The sequence below is a fragment of the Pholcus phalangioides genome, unplaced genomic scaffold (assembly GCF_987345545.1).
Source record: "Pholcus phalangioides strain wild (caught in Gottingen) unplaced genomic scaffold, Ppha-v1.0 ptg000001l_1, whole genome shotgun sequence".
NCBI lineage: Eukaryota > Metazoa > Arthropoda > Arachnida > Araneae > Pholcidae > Pholcus > Pholcus phalangioides.
In genome coordinates this window covers 28709104-28734672 of record NW_028301594.1, presented here as the reverse complement: position 1 = coordinate 28734672, position 25569 = coordinate 28709104, and the positions used below count along the sequence as shown (strand labels likewise).

At 31.9% G+C, this 25569-nt stretch overlaps 1 protein-coding gene across 1 annotated transcript; it reads right to left on the bottom strand.

Moving 5' to 3' along the window:
• Window positions 1-816: 816 nt before the first annotated feature.
• Window positions 817-24730, bottom strand: LOC149090280 (centrosomal protein of 95 kDa-like). Its single transcript, XM_089233795.1, has 18 exons — window positions 24509-24730; window positions 22378-22509; window positions 20336-20569; window positions 19471-19548; window positions 17665-17756; window positions 15713-15857; window positions 13826-14034; window positions 13019-13191; window positions 12345-12444; window positions 10605-10697; window positions 10078-10144; window positions 8345-8440; window positions 7756-7934; window positions 5991-6065; window positions 4421-4573; window positions 3077-3210; window positions 2430-2514; window positions 817-1283 (listed from the first exon to the last, which is right to left on the bottom strand). Exons 1-18 carry the CDS (start codon window positions 24549-24551, stop codon window positions 1107-1109), a joined length of 2265 nt encoding a protein of 754 aa, XP_089089921.1. The 5' UTR covers window positions 24552-24730; the 3' UTR covers window positions 817-1106.
• Between the last annotated feature and the right edge of the window lie 839 nt (window positions 24731-25569).

Below are 25569 nucleotides of genomic sequence, written 5' to 3'. Positions count from 1 at the left end.
GACTGTACGTGTAGGGGTTAATGTACATCCACCTGTGGACTGTACGATATTTTTTCCCTCAAATTAGCATAATTAGCATCTGCGGATTAGACGCAGGAAAAATCACGGCCCTTAAATTTAACGCGTCAACAAACTTCCTCCAAAAACAATTCGAAACTTCTTTTTCTTATGTATCCCGTTTCTCACAACGGCTGACAAAAAAATTACAAAATAAGAAAAATAGTTGTAACTATCAAGAAAGTAGTTTTTCCTTTCGATCTAATCGCAAGGACAGGAAGAAAATCACGATCGCCGACTTGGTGCTTTCTTAATGGCTGACGGAATCGGAATAATCGTTAATGGGATGCAATGTATAAAACGCGATCGGTTTTCTTCTCTTCACTCGAACACGGGGAATAGCTTGATGTTGTGGAAAGAAATCGGAATAAACCGCGTTAGTTAGCAAGTGAATTCGTCTTCTAAATTTCTCAATGTATCCATTAACAATCAGGGACGACATATCTCGTCCGAATGTAAATGGAAGAAATATATATATACATTCCACAACTCTACTTTTTTACCTCTTTTTTTCTATCATCGCGAAGCTTCACTGTAACCCTATGAATGGAGGATTTTTTTTCCCTCCCTCCAGGGCCATAGTGAGCTTTTTTAGTCGTAGAGTGTTTTTTATATTCATTAATATTCTCAGGTTTATCATCATAAAGAACGAGAACCCCCCTGGTTACGAGTTTAATTTAATTGTTTTTATTCAAAGTGTCTAGATAAGGATGCCAACTAATAATCTTAACAAAAAGGAACTAACTATATGCAATATATAAATATTAATAACTTTAATGCAATAATTTTTTTTAATAAATATAAATAAAAAACAACAAGGATGCAATACAAAAAATATTGATTAGAATATCTACATATGCCACAAAATTCAATACAAACTGCACAGTTCTAATACATTAATGTTATTCAAGATGCATGAAAAATAAATTATACTGAAGAATAAAATTCTGTGATTAAAAAAAAAAAAGTAACAAGCAAAAGCTTTCGGATAAAATGCAAATAAATATTACAAAAATTTACAACATTGTAAACTTAAGCACACTAGTAGGCTAGCTGCCATAACTATCACAAAGAGCGTTGAACCTGTCCTGCAGATTTTCACGGACCCTAGCAGCATCCATTTCTCGAAAATGAATATCTTCATTGTTCCTTAATATGTTATCTTGCATTTTGTGGATTTCTGTCTGCAAACGTGCCCGGTATTCTCTCTTCATTGTATCCATAGCCTAAAATAATACAAAAAAAAATTTTCTCGCAATATTAACGGATTTATTCACAGGAACTGTTTCACATTCTAATCACAAAACGGCTGTCAAAAATACTTTTTTTCAGTAACCATTTCAAATCTTGTACAACAAAATACAGCTCAAGGAAATGACATGCAATGAGTTACATAAATGATATACCATGATCATGTAGAGTTATAAATTCATTATTCAGAAATTTTACTATTAATAAGTGAATGGCAACTGGAAAAACAATTGCAGGTTTAAGAACTTTTAGAGACTTTTATGGTTAAAGTATAAAAATATTTACAACACATTTTTTAATTATTAACTCTCTGCTGTACTATGTCGAGGTGGAATCTACATCAGGGGACAAAAAAGCCCCCGTCCCCCCACCTTCTGTTAAATTTCACTTCTTAGCAAAACTCATGAGCAAAAACAAAAACGCAAAGCTAGCATCCACAAGCCTTTCTGTAATCATTGTTGGGAAAAGAAGCTGTACAGTAAAAACTATTAAGTACCAACCAAATACTGGAAAAAAACATCTGGTTCGCAAAAAGGCAATAATGTCAAAAACCTCGATAGAGAAACCATATCATATGAAAATTTTAAATTCTATCACACTTCAAATGGCATTGCTAATACTTAAAACAGAATTTCATTCACTAGGTAAAATTGAGCAGAAATAAACTCAAATTGCTTTTAAGCACTGAAAGAAATATTTCAAGAAAGCTTTAGTTCAATTCCTGAAAACGTTTTATTTCATAATCTTGACTCTTTCTGAAGTTATGAAACCATGTCATGCTAACAAATGTTGAATGTGAATAACTGTTTACAAGGCTTGAAATTATAGATTGAAAGGTTTTGAAATTCACTTTCCAATGTATTTAAAAAGTGAATTTTCTGGAGAAAACAAGAGATTCTCAATAAATAAAAATATTTTACCAATAGATTCAGAAAGTTTTCATACATGTTTAGTACAATTAAATAAACATAACAGGTTATGCTATTTTAGTACTATTTTAGTGAATCAATATTTACAAGAAAGCTCCAAAAGACAAACAATTTATTTTTAATTTGAAAATATTTATTTCATTTAATTTCCAATCATGCACTTTTACAAATTACTCATAAAGCCATACATACCCGCTGTTGAGCTTTAGTTCTCATTTCCATGTCATGCTTCTCTACAGCTAATGATTTTGCCAGCATATTGAATTGGTTTTGATAGCTGAGTTAACATAAGTTAAAGTGTAATACTTACACATTTATATTAAAATTGTAATAAAATTTCAAGCATAATTATTGCAGCAGATAATTTGGAATAGGTAATTGAAATTTAAAAATGAGCATTTACAACTCTACTCATAACAATTGTACTTAATTTCTAAAATACTATAACGGAGAAAATCTGCTCAGTTTACAACATAGAAAAAAAATGCATTAAAACTCATAAAATAAAACTACAATCAGATAATTTCATGTCACAAACACTGTAAAAAAAAGAAATCAATAAAAATTTGGCTTTCGTTTATGAAAACGAAATATATATAATTATGAATAAGATTGAACACAAGAATCAGAGACATTAAATCTACTTGTGGATATGGTATTTGACTAATCAAAAGACCTTATACTTACCTTAAAATATAAATTTTGGGGAAAAAACCAAAATTAATTAGGTAGATTGACTTTATTTTAGCGCCAAAACACTTACACTAAAATGTTTCTCTTGTAATAATATAATTCATATTTTTGATTTCCAAACATCAAGCAGAAAAAGCAAAGGATACAAATTCTCTAATGCATCAAGATAAATCTGATGATTTTTGGCATCTTTCTCTTGTGTTTCCCTCAACCGCTTTTTCATACCAATTACCTCATCTTTTTGCATGTGCAAGGCATCATCAAACAAGTTCTTAAAAATCTGATAGGGAAAAAACACAGAATTTTTATATTTAATAGACCTTAAAAATATCTGAAATAAATTTATTTGTCACCATTACATAAAAAAATTTAATTATCCAAATACCAAAATCATGCTCCTATTTTATTTAGTAAAATTTGTAGTTTTAAAAGCTGAAAAATGAATCATTTTTAATGACCACAGTAAAGCATAGATTTTAATGACTTGCAAACGGTTTCCGGGTTATTAGGCCATGGTCTAGGAGATTTTCTTCCTGACGTTTCGCCCACATCTGTGGCAGGCATCATCTGAGGTTATTTGGACGTAAGTCTCTGCGGCAAGCGAGAAACGAAGCCTTTCTCACTTGCCGCGGAGACTTACGTCCAAATAACCTAAGATGATGCCTGCCACAGATGTGGGCGAAACGTCAGGAAGAAAATCTCCTAGACCATGGCCTAATAACCCGGAAACCGTTTGCAAGTCATTTAACGCCGGCCATGAAAGCCTCAGACAATATTTCATAGATTTTAATGTTATTTAAAATTATCTCATACACGAAAACTTTATTTCTTTTTAACTGATAACATTTGTTTCCTCACAACACAGCCACTTTTGCATAGAATGGCTGCTTATACTGAAGCCCACAACTTAAAATTGCTTCCAGATTGTTAATTATGTTTCCCATCCCTTTTATTGAGATTTGAATGGTAACTTTTATGATACCTCTCCCTAAAAACTCACCCAGAAATGAGTTTGGTGCCCCATTCACTTGGCTGCCAAGTGAAATAAACATATTCATCACACACAAGATAGAAAATGAAAGTAGAGTATCTACTATATCTGCAATAATAAATTTCTTTACGGGCAATGCATCTGAAATTAATTTCATTAATAAACTAATCAATTACAATTTTTTTGAGTAATAAAGCATATTTTCTGATGGTATTAATAATGCCATTGTAGAAAAGATGACAACAGCATAAATTTGATCACACGTAAGGATAATGCTGCCTCTGGATAAAGCAATAAATCCTCTACAAGTTTTCTTGGTCCACTGAATATCATTTTACCGAGATTTCACTATACATTCAAATCTCTCATAGACTTGATTCAGTGAAAGATCTTCAGAGAGACTATCAATACTTTTGTATTTTTGAAGAAAAAATTTTTTGCCTTTATGAAGGTGTTGTATTTCAATATGTATATGAGAACAAACATTTACGTCACTCACCCGTTCTTCACCGTAAGTCCTTTTTTGCAGCTTTCGTTTCATTTCTTCATAATATTCATCATAATAATGTCTCAGTCTGGCTGATTCCATCCTAGCATCCCTCATAGTTGCTTTAACTTTTCTTTGTAAAGACTTGTAATCTTCAAGTTCATTCTGAAATTGCATAAAAAAAAATGCATCAACAAAAGAGAAGGAATTGTAATAAAGTTATAGCTGAAAATAATTCAATTTGAATAAACTTGTCATTTTCAAGAAGAGCGGGTTCTCTGTTCAGCACATTAATTTTTATATCTACTATAATCATTTTATTTCACAGGCTACAGAAAACTGCTCACATGTCAATACACTTGGTCCAGACTAGCAGTAAAATGTATCCCCATTATTCATGATGTTATAAGTAATTGTAATTAGTAGCTTAAAATTTGTTAGATTTCTTTAGTTTTTTTTGCTTCTAGTCTAATAAATTTTACATCAACTTTCTGTCCTTCAGACGACTTTTATTTTTTTTCAAATTGTATGTTACATATGATCTTTAAAAATGTCAATGTACTGAAAAAAACATATACTTCGAGTTTGGAGTGATCCTTGTTCACTTGGGTAAACTTTGTCCCTTGCTAATAAGATTCTATGATATCAACACTTTTATGGATGACAATTCTTAGCTGTAGTATGTATCCTTTGAGTGTGTAAGCATCATCCATTACCGGGGGGGGAGGACCTCTAGGTTGCCAGACTACACACGGCCTGGGCTGTCCTTTCTGGGATATAAGCCCTTTACCTGTGTGGGTTGGGTCCTCAGGCTGTGATCTTTAGCGGGATCCCTGGTCAGACTTTACACGCACCCTTTTATAGTTAATTTATAGTGTGAAAAAGCAAAAAATAATGAGAATTGCCCAAAAGCACTGACAGCCCCGCCCTTGTTGGGGCCCGAGCATAGCATCTGACTTTGGAGAATGAACATTATGGAGATTTTACGTGGATCCATATTTGCACAAAAATAATTATAAAAGGATTTTTTGAAACAATTTAGGGATTTTTCATGAACAAAAGTAAAACTGTAGGGATTTTAACCATTTGAAAAATGTGACATCCTGCAAGCCATCGACAAATAGTGCCAAGTCACCAGTCATCATCAACAAATAGTTTAAATAATCTGCCATTATGACTTTCTAATCAAATCATGTCAACAAAAAAAATGGTCATTTGGCCAAAATATTTTGTGTGAATTGACGCGATGGTGGCAAGAATTTATTTACATCGTGCTTGTGATGTCATTTTGGGGATTAGAAATGAAAGAAACTGTCTTTTTTCTGGGTAAATCCTTTGGGAATAATTTTTTTCCCTCAAAAGTAGGGAATTTTCACAATCACGTTTGAAATTCTTGACATAAAATAAATTTTCAGTAGTCCGGGAAATGAAGTAGAAATCTGAGAGACTTGGCAACTATATCATGGTATTACCAGAGACACTGTGATTTTGGAATTCAAGCATGCAATAAGACTGAAAGTATAAAAAGCTAAAGAAATTAAGCTAAAATTGAAATTGGGAGAAAGAACTAAAAGAATCTTACCATACGCTGAGATGTTTGAATATCTTTGTTGAAAATATCCGACAGAATCTTCTGACGTTTCAAAGCCTCTTCAGTCTATAAGTTTGAAAGAAAAATTAGTGACATGCCTTTTTACATAATGGAAGTGCAATTTATTGAAATCAACCTACTATGTAAACTTCATGTTTTTACATCTATTTCTATACAATTTTATCATTGATCACATAGGTCTACTTGAGTAGCCTTTATAAAAAAGCAAAAGCCTCATATTCTTTATAAGTTTCTTATTTTCAAACATTTAAATCATATTAATGTACTAATATTCTTTCCAATTCTCATTTTAAAAAAAATTGAAACTCTGGAATATCGTATCTGATCTCTTATTTAATCCTTATTCATAAATATTCTTCAAAGACCTAAATATACTTAGGTCTTATATGGTTTTTTGACATATTTTTGATTGATATGATGCAAATGATATAGATACAACATTTGAATATACAGGGCTCCTACAACTTTTGACTGATTGTATTTGAAAGATTTGCGACTATCAGATGACTATTTCCCTGACCATGAAATAACAGAAAATTTCTAAAACATCAAATTGATACAGTATTATCCCTCCTAAAAGTTACATGTTACTCAATATAATACTTATTAGAAAAAAAAGCAGCATAACGAGATTAACATTTGATTAGACAACAAATCTCTCATCTCTTTTATCCAAAACAATGAATGATAGTATTCTTGAACATTCAACTGTTCAAATTTGTGAGATGAAAATTTTACGATTACCTCATTAGCCAGCATGCCAGAAAATGAGAGTTACAGATTGATCTGAGCAATTGTTAAATATCTAGACTCTATTGATGGAAGTGACCAGCTTGAACTTTGTTTATCTGCATCTTAGAGTCCTATCCATTTTATTAATTTTATACAGATAGGTTGAACTTTGTTTTCTTTTTCACACCACAATTTTGATTTCATCTTCATTCTCATAGCTATACTATAATTTCTAAATTAGAAACTCCAACACAATTTTTTGAGTTAAATTAAGATATACAGTGAAACCTGAGTGTAATGATGCAGTTCTATAACAATATTTTCTTTGGTCCCGGCGGAATTCCTATTCAATAGGAAAAATCATAAATGCTCAAACTGTCTACAATTATAACCTTTCCATAACAGTATTTTTTTTGGTCCCCATAGTAGTGTTATAGACAGGTTCCACTGTGCATATAACACTGATTTTTCAGCATTTAAAAAGTGTTGGAAAATATTCTAAAATGAAAAAATTTTAGTTGATTGGACAAAGGAAACAAAAGTGGATGAAAAACAGCTATAAAAATCTGGAAAGTTGGTAGGAAGGTAGTTTTTCTCAGTAGAAAATATATATATATATATATATACATTTTCTTTTCAACCAGTTTTTTTTTACAATCTCTTGAAGAAATATTTCTATGTTTAAAAATTTTCCTGACTTTCATAGACTTTTTTTGTTTTATCCCTCACCACAATTTTTTCTCCCCTGACTTTCCAGGTTGTAGGAACCCTCATATATTATTAAAATACAAAAGTGACTTATATACCTGCACAATAAGGATAAATATATAAATTTTTCTCAAAACAGGGGAAAACACAACAAACACAAGAACAAACATCATACATATTTCTGTCATAGATTCATCATTCTAGATATTTTTGTCTTATTTCCAATGGAATATTTTTAAATAGGAAAAAAAAATTTTGAATCCAAATTTAATTTCAAATTCAATAACTTTCATACCTGAACTCTGGTTTGTGATTTTTTTGATAAAGAATCCTTCAGTTTTTTTCTCATTGTCATCAGATGCTTTTCATATTTGTTGGACATCTGTCTTATTGTACTAGGGGAAATCACGATACCAGGAAACTCAGCCATAAGATCCTTGATTAGGCCCTTCTCACCAGGCAATGGATTTTGAACTGGTAAAATAAATATCAAAATAATGCATCATATCTAATTAAAAATACTTTAATGTTCATTCACTTATTGTGATATCTATAAATCTTAATCTCTGACCATTGAAGCAAATAAACAAGACAACCCTAGAATATTATTTTGCATCACTGAAAATATTGATTCTTAATATTTGTATACAGTTTATTATTGCTATACGTTTGATACATTTTTAAATACTTTATTTTGCAATATAACTATATGCATGATACATAAATTTGTATACACTTTTTTGATAATTACTTTCAAACCTGCCAACAAAAGCATCAATAATGCGGATATAATCTTTACTTTCAATCATATGCATGAAATACTAAAAAAAACATTTATAATACTTGATTATAAATTCAAATGCACAAAAAATTATTCAGAATACCTCTTTCTTGACTAGAAGATTTTGAGAGTAATCTTTTATGAATTTTCTTCGGAGTTACAAAAGAAGCATTCTTTTTCAATGGTTGCTGTAATGGACCTGAAATAATATTAGAGCATTATACGCACTACAAAATACCACTTAACTTCCAAATGTGAGGATTGACTTATAATGCCACCAGTACAGCTATATATGATTAGATACATGTGTCATTATATGTATATTTTTAATTGGCCCCCCACAATAGTGAATTCATAAGGTAAAAACAAGGAAATGATAAAACTGTCAAGGGAGCCATGGCTATCCTAATGAAGAATTCCAAGTGAGGCAGATCACTAATAAAACCCATCAAGCTATAATGAATTCCATATCATTAATGCAAGGTAACCAGTAATGTTAAAAAACTGTTTTCTTTTCAAGCTGCTGATAGATGATAAATTTAAGTAAAAAGTTTTCAGCTCTCAAGTTGTTTCCATACTAGATAGACCATTTCCATGAATGAAACAACTGCTTCAATATTTAAAATACTTTTCTGAAGAAAAGAAATTTTCAATAGCTTACAAACTAATAATACAGTCAGACCTGCTAATAACAAACGGAAAAATCAGCAAAACTATGTCATACACAAACTTCATTATATCCATACTAGATTGAAAAAATGTGATCAAGCAAAATAAAACATTTTGCATGCATGATACACATTTTTTGTTTATCTGAACATTCTTAAAATAATATATTTGAATAAAGATTAAAAAGTCAATAAAAAACCTTATGCAATTGAATACATGAACAAAAATATGTATCAGTCATTGATTTTTTTGTGATATTTTTGTGGTCATTGAACGTTTTATGTTTTAAACAATTTTTGCCACAAAGCATGCAGAATGTGTGATGCTTTTCCTTTCAGTATGAACATCAACACTGGAAAATTTTTTGATCTAATTTTTTCGAACCATGAAAAAATAACAAACTTTAAAGTAATAACTTTTCGTTATATACCTCACTTTATTTTTCCATTCTCAGTTTTCAACCAACTGTATAGCTATAATTTTTGAAGCAATGAATAGTGTTTTGCAGTTGGACATTCTCAAAATTGATTTGCACATGATGAAACCACCATCACAACCAACATCTAAATCCAGCAAATGGCAAATTTGCACTAAAGATGATTTGCAGATTAGATTCTTGGGAATAAATAAGATTTCTAACTTCTCAATTAGATTAATTGCTAGATTGTTAACCTCAATCCTTTCTTCCTAATGAGGTTTTCTGCTAAAGAAATAAGATTTATAACAGAGAAAAGTAGAAGAAAAAATAAGCAAGGATTTTACAATGCCCAAAAACCATCAATCTATGGATCGGACACCCTCTGGACACCATATGAGCACCCTCTTCAAATCTTCAACACACACCCTCTGTAGATCTTATCTATAGGGTGCATCGAAGTCTTCGAAGGAAAGAAAAGAGACATTATCAGTTGCAGAAAGGTAAATTTACAAGCAAGATTTAAATAAGATTATGAAGAATTTAAAAGACATGGAAAAACTTTGTAACATGTAAAAATTTGTAATATCCGTGTTTGTTAGAAGCAAGTCTGACTGCATAAGCTTTGAAGAAATAAATTAGTTATTCATCCTATTTCAGAACCTTCCACTATGAATTTCCACTTTAAAAAATATGAATTTTCTTTTCTGGATTATTATGAATATGCATGTGAGCAATTTGTTATAACTCACGAGATTTAGTATATGGAGACCCTATTTTCCTTTTGTATGACTTCAATGACTGCAAATAAACTCTTTTCTGAAAATAAAAAAAATATTTAATCCAGTAAAATATGCCTATCTCCTAATAGTTCAATTGAAAACAATTATTTTATCATTGATATGAACACATTATATTGGAACATATAAACTATAATTAAATATTGCACAAGCATTGCATGGACATCTACTCATTAGTTTATTTTCAATGCAAACAAATAAGAAAAAAAAGTAGTATAAAAATTGATCAATAAAAACTTTAGAGTGAATGTATCACAATAGCTTTTCAGTCTAAATTAAATGAATAAAAAGTAGTATCCCATTCAATTAAAATATAATTCAAAAATTTTAATTCAAGGCAAAATGAATACTTCCTTTGATGAACTGGATGAAAAGGATTTAAATAATAAGCAATGTATGAAATTTCTTGGAAGAAAATGTCAAAAACAAAATATATGCTTTTCCATTCTATAATAAAATGATAAAAAAAAAATTCTCACAATTTGTGCAGCTTTTTGTCTATGATGAGTTTCATCCAGAAATGAGGCTATTCTTTTCACCATATTCTTCTCATAGAGAACTGCAATATCATTCTGAATGATTGGATCAAAAATAAAAAAAACAACACTTACTAAATACATAATATTTGTTCCTGTAAGGAATATCTATGGGGTTCATCATATTAAAATTCATGAAGATATTATCCAAAGAACATAAAACAACACACGACATAAGAAGCTAGTTATCACATGCAAATAATTAGAATTTCAGGGGCATAACAATATGGTTTCATCAGCATCCACTGAACTCTAAGTCAGACTATAGATTTATTATTGCTAGCCAACTGTAAACATTTTTCTAAAAGCCACAACCAATACGCCTTCCATACCCGAAAGACACGAGTGCACACAAATTTCCCAGCTCATGGGTCATATTTTGATCAGCATTAATTACAAGGGCACAATTCAACAGATATATATCATTTTCATCCACTTTCTAAATTTGCCACCTGTCTCCCACCCCCATTGACATGTATCGAGTGACACACAAATTCACAGACTATTCTACTTCTAGATGCAAATGGGTAAAATTACGAGGGCTAAATACAAATGTATACAGATGAAATCAATTAAAATAAACCATCTATATACAATCTTTCTATTGGTGCAGAAAACTTTATGAAAGCCAATTAATATTCATATATTCTTGAATTATATTTTGTAAAATGTATCACATTTAATTTCACACATCCTATATTATATTTTAATAAAATAGAAGTCTAAGTTTGTTTATTAACCATATAATTTGAGCTTTAGAAAACTAGATTGGCCTGTGAGCTGGAGTTTGTACACCCATAAACGAAGGGCAATTTATAAGCAAGCTACAGAATTTGAACAGAGATGAATAATTGACCTGCATGGAAACAGATTTTGTTGAGCCTAAATGCCATTATAATTGTATACTTATGGAAGCAGTGAACTGAAGAGAATATTACCAGAAAAAAATCTGGCAAGGAATAATGAAATATGATCGCACAATGGGTGATAGAACCTCATTCACATGAAAGTGATATCATTCAGGTTCTTCTAGAATAGAACCACCACATTGGACCATTGCAAAGAATTCTAGCCATATCTGATTGCATAATTAGACATTGTCTAAAAAGTACTGTATTTAAAACTACATGCAAACATTCTTTATTTAGAGGATTCATTCGAGCCTGAACCATTGAAGCATCTGGTTACAATGAGCTCAATAGCATGGAGATAGACAAGATATTAGGTTTTTGGAGGACCCTTACTTCAATTTGATCAATGACAACTGCATACATATCAGATAATAGTGAGGTGAGCACCATCTTTTGGAAGGAATGAAATGTCTATTACCCAAATTATAGGTGCAGTGGTGCATGGAATCCATTGGCAATCTCAGCTCATACTCTCAACAGCAACCACACCACAGACATTTTAAAGGAGGGCATTGTACTTAGACTTTTTCCAGCAAATTCCAATGAGAATTTCATCATTTCAAATAACTTGACCAAATAATTGAAAGATTACTAAGTTATTATTTACAAAAAATTTTTAAAACTGCGAATTAATATTTTCTTTAAATACAAAACAAAAATATTTATGACAATAACAAAACCTACATTTTGCAAAACTTTGTGGTTCATATAAACATGTGTGGAAACACAAGGAATGACAAAGTGGATGTAAACATGTTGAAAACAAAATTACCTCATCTGCATGTATAGGAAATTTCTGAGGAGTCTTGTGATTAATATTCAACTTTATGTTGAGGGTTGCTGGTTCGTCCTTATCTTCCTTTGTAGTATAACTAAGAGACAAAAAAGAAATAAGTTAAAATTTTAAGACAGACATTTGATTTTTTTTTTCAAATGTTCTGATGATTTGTAAATATTTTGACATTTTATTTTCTGGTGACTTGACTGTTTTATTTTTTAATCATATCACTTTAACTGCTAGTTTTTTCTGAGATCAAATTATTTTTCTGTGAATTGTTAAAATATTTTGAGTCAAAAACCTGTATGATACACAGTGATACGAATAGAAAGTGAGCATTAATTTTGATAAAAGTAACACCTTTGACTGAAAAGCATCAACCATTTTCCCTTTTTTTATCATACAAATTTGGGCCTAATAACCATAGACCAAAACAAACCGAAAACAGCATTCTTTTCATCAATATCAAGTAAAAACTCTAAAGTTGATGCAGTATTTCTCACCTGCTCTTGCTGTAAAATGATCAAGGAAAATGATCTTTACCAAAGAAAAAAAATTTGAAGCAAAAAATATATTTTATCAAGGTTCAGCTATTGAAACTACAGAAAATTATGTAGCTTTTACTCATCCTTACAAAAGCAATATAAAATCAAATACAATAGATGTACCTGTCTGAGATTGATTTAGTTGTTGAACTAGATGAAGTCAAAGTAGTTTCAGTTTTGTCAGAAGTCATTTGATCAGTTGAGTTATATGAAGTTGAAGTTGATCGATATGCCCCATCAAAAGATCTGCTCTTTTTTTGCTTCATCCAAGTCTGTTCACTTTTTTCTTTGGCATTCTGAAAAAAAAAAATATTCAATGAAAAAAAATGTGTATTTTGTTTATAATTCAAATGTTATAATTCATTGTACTTTAAGCATGCAACTTGTCACAGCACGAAATGTTAAACACATCATCAGTGGTTGTTTTTTTTTTATTTTGCATATAAAAGAAAAATTTTAATTTTCATGTCATTATTCACAAAAAAGCACACAACGGCCGGGATCACACTATAAAAGTTTTGCAACAGCTCTTTGATAAACTTGAAAAATGAAACCAATAAGCATATCGGTTACATCGGAGTGAATGCAACTGCCTTGGGTGGCAAACTTTACACAACAATAATTTTGAGGAAAAAAACAAAATACTGTTATAATAATAATAACGTGATCCTCACGCATTCCCAAGGGATCAGCATGATCCGTCCAGGGAATTTGTTAGTGTTAGTAAACATCCATGCCAAAACCGAGATTATAAAATCAAATTTTGCAGTGGAGGGGTTCATGTTTGCCCCCTTCTCACAAAAATCCTAGTTACAGCCCTGGGTCTATCACATGAAGAGCGGAAAAACTCCTGAATATCTGCAGATCAGGAGCCATGAATAATAAAGCATATTAAAAATTGATTTTACATGTAAAAAAATGTTTACAGACCTGTTCAATTTCTCCACAACTTCTGCTTAAAATTTTCTTTTTGGCCAAGTTTTCTAGTAATTGTAGAGTGTCAATAGAGGAAGACTCTGTAGGCTTTATAGAATCTTGTATATGGCCTTCAGATGGTGACGATGATGATGAAGACTGCAAAAATCTTTCAGCATTTTCTTTAAACAGTCCAGCAATAAATGCTTTCACTTCGCCACTTACTGGAGAAAAGAAAATTAAGAGAGATAATAAGTGCACAATTCAAAAATCATAGTTTCCCATCCAACAAAATGCAATATGCAAGAAAAATAACACATTTTATGATTTATTCCTAAAGAAAAACGCTGAAAGCTAAAACAACTTTAAAACATTAATAAGCTGAATAATGTATGCATACCAAGATTAACCCTCTGGCTGCTCATCCCGCAATTTCCACAGGCAACTCAAATGTAGCAAAATCTACTCATCCCGTGGGCATGTGTTTTTCTTCCTTTATTGAGAAGCGCATCCCGTTTTTCCCCCGTTTAACCACTGAAATAAATTATATACAGTATTAGACGTTTCATTTATGTTTTGGCCAACAGATGTCGTTAGTTGTCCACTAAATTGCGGCATTTGAAGGCACGTGGTATTACCGCTCAAACTTCACTTTTTGAGTGAAAAAAATTACACAATTTTTGAAGCAATTTCGGTCCACAAATTGAGCAGTCAGAGGGTTAAATGTTCTCAAAAAAATACATAAAGTCATCATGCTAACCACATGGGAGCTACACACAACATCAGTGGTTGTTTTTTATTTTATTTTGCACATAAAAACTCAGATTATCCGAGTTCTAAAGCAGTGTGGGTCCCAACCTTTTTTCCTTCCTGCATCCCCAGAGCAATACAACATACCTTCTCGCACACCTTTGTATAATAAGTTTTTACCTTTTAGAAAATTCAAGTTTTTTTCTGTAATTAATTACATTAATTATCCAATAATTAATTTCTCTGAATTCTTTTACTTATTGTTTACTGTCTTTTTCAGCTATGGCTGATATTTAATTTTTGACTCATATTTTTTTAATTAATTCAAAAACAAAACTAAAATATACACAATTTTTTAACTTTTTTTTTTGGAAAAAGAGATTCATTGAATAATTCTTCATTTATTGATTCCAGCCGCAACAACTATAAATTAGTAATTCTTTGCCACTTGACTGAATTTTTTGGCATTTTTCCTGAATCGTGTGTTCATGACAGTATCAAATCTAAGCACAACATGCTAATAACCCGAAATACCAATGTAAACAAACCACGAAATAGTTCAAGTAAATAATGGTATTTTTCTCAACCAAAATGGAAAATAAATATGATCGCTAATCAAAACAGAAACTTTTTCAATGCAAAATTTGTATAACGCATTTCTATGAGTAGAAGTTAGAAGATATATATCATCCAAATATTGGTACGAGTCATATCCTTTTTAGAAATTGGAAAATTCAATTTGTCATCATTTTAATTTTTCTGAATAATCAGTCAACATGTTATAATTTTTTTCCCATCTCGCACCCCCAAAAATGCTCGCCCACACCCCTTTACACCGCCTCACATAGTTTTGATAAGTGAAAAAATAGAAGCAATGAGGATGAGAATCAAGGTTAAAATCCAATCTGCTAAGAATTGAAATTATGAATTATGATACATTGAGACAGTATCATTAATGCAGCAATAAACAACTTTATTTCACCATCGGTTTGCAAAAATACTTTATAAAAACCTAAATTTAATTTTTTTTTTCACATTACATTCAAACCCAATTGGTAAAATGGAATCATTCTTTCTGATTTTCTTGAATAGCAGAAAATTATCAAATCTCGGTTATACTGCATGTGTCTGAAAAAAACTTGAATAACTCACCAGATGAATGTGCTTCACTGCTAACAACAGTCTTACCAAAGTCTGGTTCTGATTGATCTGGCTCTGGGTGTTCTTCATTTGATATAACAATTTCTGGCACATTGGAAATACTGACCTTCATATCTTGAATAGAATCTATTTCTTCCTAATAATAGAAGCCAGGAAAAATTAATGAATTCATACTTGGAGAAGATATCTCCTGGTATATCATCTGATGTTTCTAAAATTGATGTTAAAAAAAGAATATTATAGATATTACCCAAACACACTATTGAACACTGTAATTTGACAAATTTTCAAACAAAAATTTGAAATGTGATAAACTTTCAGACGGAACAATTTTATTGCCCTTCAATGCTACACACAAATTTTATACCTGCGTACAACAAAATCGAAGAAACCAATGAAAATATTTGTTATGCATGAATGAACTTTTTGTTACACCTGGTCTAGAATATGTTTAAACAAAATTACATATTGATGCATGATAACTAATTTCTATTACTGTTCGTATTTTTAACAAATGAAAATGCAATAAAAAATAAAGGATTTCTAATATGATTAATAGTTATCATTAAGAAACATGTTTTGTAAGCTTTTTCTTTCCAATGTTCCAGTTTCCCTGATAGTGATTGGGAAAGAAAAGCACAAAGCACTGAAGAATCCAGAATAAGTGCCCAAGTTTTCTAAAGTCAAAACCAAGTCAGTATATTCCATGAAGAAAAAAAAACAGGGATATTATCAATTATAGCAAAGGTATTTGTGGGGGGGAAAATTTTTAGATGAGATTAGAAAGCGCTCAATGAGAAAATAATAATTCAGAAATTTCATTACAGGCAAACTTCCCCAAATTAGTAATTTGTCATAAGTGGTTGAAGTAACATAAATAAACAATATGAAGTATGTGAATCTTTGTATGAAGAGGTGGTATTTTTTCGGCCTGAAATATACTGAGAAATTGAATTTTCTGGATGTTAATGCCGAAACTGATATTTGGAAAGAAAAGTGTGATTTGCCTCCTCCGGAAATCGAACCTGGGTCAGTATGTGAATCTTTGTTTCATTTGTGAGAGTATCTGACTGTACCAGTTTAAGAATTATCATTGCTCTTTGAAGGATAATTAATTCAGGAAAATTTATACATGCATGATAAAAAAAATTAAAAATTATTCAAAAAATGTTTTAATGACATGTTTTTAGCATATTTTTACATTTATCCTCGAACACTTGAACAAAATATTTGCACTTGTTTTACTTTGCATTCACTTCTTTGCTCTACAGTTATTTGCTCTATAAGTACCATATTTCTGTATCTGCAGCAATCACTTATTTATTTAATAACAAAAATTCTTAATTGGGGAAAACTTTCCTACAAATCCTTCTATTTTGATCATTGAAGTCTCAATCATGAGTATATTGCATTCTCAGTCATATGCAATGAGTAAATATGTTGGAATCTTTTTAACCTTGACTAGCATTTGCTGAACTGAACAATTGAGCCTTTACAAAATCTAATCAGCTATTATCAGGAATTGGTGCAATCACCATAGCCATAACAGCAGGACAGAATCACTAAATGGTTCATTTGATTCTAATGAAAGTCTAAGAAATCTTAACGTCTTCATCAGAGGGGCTGACATGAGAAAAACATTGAAATGAAAATTGCCAGTTGTCCCAAATATATGACTCAAGCCTTCATGCAGGATGAAAGGGGAGGTGCTTTTCATTTCAAATTCATTAATTATTATAAGCCCCCACTTGTTATTATTATTAAGTGGGAGCTGAGCCCCCCACTCAATTTGTGTGAGTGGGGGTTGGAATAGCCTCAGACCCCCCCCCCCCCAAGATTCTGAAACCTATGATCCTCATTGCATCATTATGACATTTATAAGTATTATAAATTATTATAATTTATGATAAATGCATGATTAACAAATATTTTTTAAAAAATACCTTTGCGCATGAAGATTCTATTTCAGATAGTTGGCCAAAGTGACAAACTGGACATACACCACTTGCTAGTTTTCTTTCATCATAATGGGAATCTGCAAAAAAAAACAATAAAAAATGCATTCAGAAAAGCCAATAACACAATCAATAAAATTAATTATACTTGAATGCATTTGATATTTTTAATTTTTTTTTTTTGATATTCTACAGCAGTAATGAATGCTTAAATCACTAATATGCAGTCATACTTGGTTAATTTGAAGTTTAATGGGACTGCAAAAAAGTCTGAATTAACAAATTGCAATTTAATCATCATTTACATAGGATTTGAGAATGATGTTATAGCTTGTTTAAACAGTTAAGTAAGACAGATTTTTAAACATTTGTGATTGAGAAGATTCGAATTTATAAATTGTGATTATTTGAATTTGAAAGAATATTTTTGTTCTTGCTCTGAAATGCTATCTGCACACAAATTTCTTTGTTTAAGCTTTTATAAGTTGTTTTTTTATGCTGTAATTAAAATATACAGGTATAATTTTTCTTTGCTCATTGACAGAAAATGACTTTCAATTTGATACCTTTTTTTTACTGATAATTAATTTCTTAAAATCAGGACTCAATAACAGCATACAGTCAATGCTCGGTTTTAATAATCAACATGTTCTTATGAACTAGTTCTCTAGTCCCAAATAATATGTAATTTCTTTGAACGTCTTTCGTATTTACAAACTAATTATTCAAGTTAGTAAAAATGAGCATTGACTGCAGTATAAATAGGATAACATACACATTTGGTGTCAATATCAAATGGGAGAAAAAATAGAAGCAAAAAATAACAGATTATTCTGATGTAAAATGTGATTCATATAGGTATATACATACATAGTGAAATCTTATATAACACTCTGTGGATGAAGATAAAATATTGTAGAGCAGAGATCTTCAACCTCTATCTGGTCGCGAGCACTGCCTGTACCCATCATCAGAAGAGCACCTTTACGGCAAGTTTGGGACACAAATGCATGAAATCAAGACAATTTCAATCCTTGAATGCAATTTCTACAAAGTGTTTGACCAGCTCGCAAGAACAAAATCAGACATGAGCATCGAGCACTCTGGGTGCTTCTTGAAGCACTGATGGGTTGAAAATGTTTGTTGCAGAGAAGGATTATTGTTCTATCAAGGGGAAGCAGTTTACCATTAGGCTGTAGTAGTTACAAACTTATTATATGTTACATTACAAACTTATTACATGTATTAGTTACAAACAAATGCCATTGTAGAGGGATTTATTGTAATATCATGTATCGTGAAGTGAGATATGTCACTGTAATATTATGTGATTTTTATTTATAGCACATGTATAGCCTTGTGTGAATTACATTTCAGATCACTAAGAGAAAATAAATTGCAAAAGTTATTATATTTCATTATTGTGTTTATGATAAATTTGACAATTTTTTTCCTCCTGGACTTTAAGACCTGCTGGAAGGACTTTTAAGTCCCTTGGGGTCACAAATGTTTGTAAATATGTTTTTTTATGTTTGTACCTATGTGTATGTTTGTATTTGTATATATGTCTGTGTTTCTGTGATTTGTTTATTAAAAAAAAAAAATCAATTAGATTGTTTCTAGAAAATAAAATATATTTAAAATTTGTTGAAATAGACTTTAGCAGTATAATAACTTAAAATCACTCATTTTTTTCCCTATAAATACCATGATAAAAATCTATTCATGTTCATTTTTAATTAATTTTCAATTAATTCACAAAATGTACATAATAATCAATTAAAAATAACTCACCCAATTCTGGATCATATGCACATAATTTACAAACTTTTCTTTTGATCAGTTTATCTTCTGACCTTCTTGGCTCTGGTGCTTTAAAAGAAAATTGAATGATTGAGTCATTGATGATTTTTTTATCATAATTATTTTATAAACTATGAATTATTTTAGCTACCTGCAACAGAAAATTTTAACTGTCATAAAATCTCAGGACACTATGGTTTTGAAACTTGTCAAATTCAGTATTCCTCACATTTTTGCAAGAACTAAAAGTTGTGCAGTGGTCGGAAACTCCTTACCCCATTCACTATTTTTTTTTTTTCTTTGAGGAGATTTCTAACCCACATCTTGGATTTTTTGCTCACCCTCTTATGGCAATTGCAACAAAGAGGGAAAATTTTATATTACGTTCTAAAGATCAGAGATTCTCAATGTTTGGAAGCCCACTGCCCAGTTCAATTTTGTCAGTGAGAGGCCCAGTCATGTACACGACTAACAGGAAATAAATAAGAAAAATAAAAAAAACTAATTACTCATGGCCCAGTGGTTGAGGAAACAGTACTATAGATCCCATGAATGAAAAGGTTTGCAACAATAAAATACTACAATGCCACTAAAATCCAGTGTCATCATGACTGACTTTATTTTGATATTCTTAATTAATATAACTGAATTTTATTTCGCCACCTGACAATCCAGTGGTTAGGGAACTAGCCTCTGATTGGACAGGTCTGAATCCCGATTCGGGCATGAATGTTTAGTAACGCTAACAAATTCCCTGGATGGATCATATAGATCTCTTGAGAATACGTGAGGATCATGTTATAAAAAAAAAGACAACACTATCATCTATATAATCACATTATATTTTTAAACTCACTTATGGAAAGTCTTGGTTGATTCACGCCACTGTCTGCACCTAACAATAGACAACTCTCCAGAACTTCCAGAAGATTTCCCACAGATTCAGCATTACCAGCTATGACATCTTCACCTGCAATATGAGCTAAAGATATGTCAAGGAGATCAATAGAGAGAGTATCTATGACAGCTTGGACATTGTGAGCTTCACGTTCTTTATCTTCTTGTGGATCATCATCAACTGCCAATAAATCTGAAATAATGAAACAATATGAACTTTGATTTTACTTTATAAGATGAATTATGGTAGACTAATGGCTTTTGTAGTATAGACTCAAATTATAATATAATTAAACTTTTATTAACAACAACACTCCATTGGCAGTTTAAAATCACGTGTCTCCCCCAGGCTCAATTTATACACACATGTTCGAAGGTTTAAGAACGCTGATTTTTTATAATATATTAGCAGATATATTTAAAATGCAATAGGCGAGCAATCTTTCCCAGAAATCATCAAGAGAACAAACTTTTCTTGGTGTTCTAGTAGCCAAATTTTCATATCAGTTCGAAACTTGATGATTGAACAATGAAAAATCTATATTTTTTATAGGCCTATTTATTTCTAAAAAATAATCACAACACAATTACAAAAACATGAAATACTTTCATTTTATTGTTCAAAAAGTAATTTTTCTTGCACAATAAACGGCCGAATGACATTTTCACACACCAAATAAGGAATTTGTTCTGCATTTCACAATTCATCAAACTCAATTTTAAATTCACATATGAAAATGTACTCACATGCAAAAAGTTCTAAATCTGCTGCAAATGATCATACGGAATATAGGTGCTTTGGTGGAAGAAAAATATAAATGGGATGAGATACGATTTATTAAATTTTCTAAACTGTTGACTCTCTCTCTATCAACCACAATGGGTGATTGAATAATAATATCACATTCCAAAAAACCAAACAATTTTGACTGACCACTAAAAAAATTACATGTATATGGGAGATAATCAAAGCTGTGGGGAAGTGAACATGATTCAAATTATTCCACGCTTTTACAGGAATCAAGGTACATTCACGTAACTTCACTGAATGAGCTTGCTGAAATATCATCACAAATAATGAAATATGGGTATTTAACTACAAAATTTACATAGAAATGAACCCAAACCTTAGTCTATCCTGCTCAAGTAAAGTGTGCCAAATAATAATAAAAAACACAAGGAAAGCAATGCCAGCGCCACCAAGAAGAAAAAATATATCTTAAATGTGTACCAGTGATTTGTTAGATGAAAGGGAAAATAATTTTCCCTGTATTTTTTTCCTTGATGTCACATGGTCTGAAGCATAATTTCTCAATGATTGATACATGGTTCCCTTTTAACCTAAATCTGTTGTACAATCACTGAGAATCAATCCATACCTCTTGGAATACTCTTTATAAGCGTTAGAAGATGGTAGGCCCCCTCCTGATTAGTTAGCTATCAAGCTAACATCTAGTAAGCTTGATAGCTAAGTAATCAGCTATCAAACTAACATCTAGGAAATTATTGTACAAAGTCAATAAAAAACCATTTAATTTAAATAAAACAAATAAAGCTGCTTTAGAATTTATTTATGCACAGAAATTCACAACTATTTTTCACTTAATTTGATCACTTTTTTCACACTATGGCATTTTCTGCACGCGAGGGCTGACTAGACTGAGACCTACAATTTGCTGCTGATCCCGAATGGCAGCTTTTTTTTTCTCAATACTCACCGAGAGGTTGGTGCCCTAACACTTTGATGCGGGACTCTCCACATTGTTAACCTTTTTCTGTGGTAATGTTGCTGTTTCTGTTGTACCCTTGTGTCAGGAAAGTTTCTGACAAGGATGAACCGGATATCGAACTCGTGACACCTCTAAACATGCTTTGGTACTTTAGGCTAGTATCTTATCAACCTGGGCTACCATGCCCATAATGATTATTGAATGGGAGGAAAAACCTATAAAGCAATATTTGCATTAATAATAAGTGTTGATAAAGTAATGGGAAAAATACCTGGTACTGGCATATTGCAGATTTTTTCGAATAACTTCACAAAAAAATCACTGGTCATATCTCTCATAGAAGTGATTTGAGGAAAAGCCAGACCGCAAAGCCTTATAAGCCTGTTTGCTAGATTCAGACATGCTGGGGGAAGGAAAAAAAAAGAAATTTCAACCAAGATATCATTTCTAATGAATCAGTCACATTTCAAACATTTTGTGTGTCAGATTTTGCTAATTAAAAAAAAACTTGCAATATAAAATTGGGAAAAGCTATAGTATAATCCGCCGCCAATTGATGACTTTTTTTTTCCGATGATATGTTGCCAAGGTCATTTATGTCGTGATAAGTTTATTATTTTAAATAGAGTCCAGGTTTCATTTCTTTTTAAAGAGAATATTGAATATTTACTATTTATGAAATGGGGAGGACTGATCTGACCATTGTTTATTTAAAAGAGCCTGTTTTTTTTATTTAGTTTAAAATGTTTCATTTTCAATCTCGATACCTTATGTTGTTTTGATATTTTGTGAAAGAAAGTGATATTTTTCATTACTATTATTATTGGTTTCTGTTATTGTAATATTTTCTTCGCTGGCTTTTTTTTTTGTCTGGCATCCATAGTGTCAGTTACAGCACTGGCGACTTTTTATTGCCAAAAAAGTCACCAAGATTGATGGTAGATTACACTATAGCTGTCCCTAAAATTGCAATGATCCATTGATTACACTGGACAACAATGAAATTGTATCTGACAAAAATATGTAATTTCCAATTATTTTGCCACCTGCTGAACACTAATAACAGAATGAAAATGTTTTTTAAATCTCGTTTTTGAGAATATTGTGTTAACAGTTAAAAAGTGCTTCAGTATGCAAACATATAAGTGACAAGAACAGTGACTTAGAGCCAGAGGCATATCTGGGGGTCTAAGCAGGATGTAGTCCAGTGCTGTAAATTTGAGGAATGCGTGGTCAAGAAAATAGAATAGATGTAGATTCTAGATAGATTCTAGTAGATTCTGTAGATAGAATTTGTGTAGACCTTTGACGACCAGACACATCCTGCTTCAATTTGTGTAGTCCACGTGCAGTGAAGCCATAAGTCTATCTCTGCTCAGTCTCAAACCCCCCCCCCCTCCTCCTCCTACCGCCAGAAGTGTTTTGAACTTGTGTGTATGAAAGTCATGAGTTTCATAGAGTAAATTGTGATTCCTGAATCGTGTTGGATTTCTGTGGGTGCTCTGTTCAAGCACCCACAGTACCCATGACTTTGATGCTACTGCTTCCTACCTGTGAGGGAATGTGGGAACATTGGTTAATGTGTTAAGTCCGTGGCTCCCTTGCCCAATTCATAAATCACCTGTGGCCATGCTGCTCCCCCTCCCATCCTAGAGCAGGCCCAGTGGCATCAGAGTCGGGGTGCAATAGGTGCTCGAGCACCCCTTGTAATTTGTAGAACAGGTCAGAGCACCCCCCTCACAATTGATTCCGGAATCAAAATTTCCTGCATGAAACTCAAGACGAACACCAGAGGTTGAAAACACTTCCGATACCCCTGGCAGGAACCCCCAGGCCCTCTTTATTGTAAATTTGTAGCATTAAAGAAAATTAAAAGAATCACCGTCAGCCCCACCCTCGTGTGGGTCACGCCTACGGCTTCCCTGATTAGTTTGGTAGATATTTTCCCGTATAAAAGAACCACTTTAAAGCATAAATAGGCAGAGGCGGATTTAACGGCGGGTGCTCGCCCAGGGCCCTGACTTCTATAGGGCCGCGAAAAACACCCTTTCGGTAGGCCACCATTCAGTAGGACCCAATATTTTCTTTTGCGCCCGAGACCCCGACCAACTTTAATCCGCCACTATAAATAGGTACACAAATCTATCTCCAGCTCCCCATGACACCCCTGAGAAAGGTTAGCGACGCCCCTAGGAGCCTTAGAGCCTTCATGTTGCTCATACACATTAGAACATTTCGGACGCATTTAATCATGTTCTTTCAAATATTTCAAACATAAAAAATAATATCGAACGAATCAATCTTTTTACATATGATATGTGAAAAATGTGAGTCATATATATCTACAAACAATCTATAACATATTATGAGCGAATTTATTATTTTTATAACTCATATCTCACCTTCAGTATTCTCATAGCTGTTGTTTTTCTTGTTCGACGCCATGAGCGGTTAGTTCACTGCGACCCAATTAAAAAAAAATTGTCATTAATTATCGCGAAACTTTTATTAATTAATTGATTTATTGGATAATTTTATTTCCCCTAATTAATTAGGAACAAGCGTCACAACGATGACGGAACCATCAAACTTTGTAACTAGGGATTTAAATAATATCAACAAGACGATCCGGTATTGGCGGTGATAGTGTTTGTCTTCTTTCCAGCAGAATAATGCTGAGCTTATTCATTTATCACAAACTGCCTGACCATATTCAATCTATAAAAAATAAGGTGAATCGTTCTTCACAGGAGCTAACGCTAGTTTTTGCCGCCATCTATCTAGAAATTTATGAACTTCATTGATGAATCACAAACAGAAATATGACTCATGCTGCTGACATCTATAATTTAAAAAAAAAACGAAACCTTATTGGCTAGTTCTGTCTTTAAACCATAGATAGCGATAGATTTGCAAAAATACTGCTTTTTTTTTCTAATGTTGGTCCAAGCCGTTCAAATTGCAATATGTCAACAAACATGGCAGCCCGCTTGTTGGATTTCCATCCAAGCCCTTACGGAGTGTTCTGGCGATATTACTTGTGCACAGGCTACCACCAATACGAAAAATTCTCCGTAAAGCCGGGTTTTCCTAGGAAAAGGTTTTCTACGGTGCGCTCAGCGTGAAATCGCTGATTGGTTAAAAACCTGAAATTCACGTTTTTTAACCAATCAGCGTTTTCCCGCTGTACACGTTGCAGGTAACCTGCTCCTAGGAAAACCCGGCGTAAAAAATCACCAGTTTGGAAAAAAATGCACTAATGTTTGTCCAGATAACGATAAGTACACTAATCTAAAGACATCGAATGCACATACATTAATGATGTAAATATGGTCGGTCTTAACTTAATGTAGTTTTCTCCATGGAGGAAAGAATTAAGTTATTCTTTCCTCCTTGAGTTTTCTCCCGAAACTATAGTCGTACGGCTTTGACCTATATAAATTCATAGTGTGAAAAATATTTT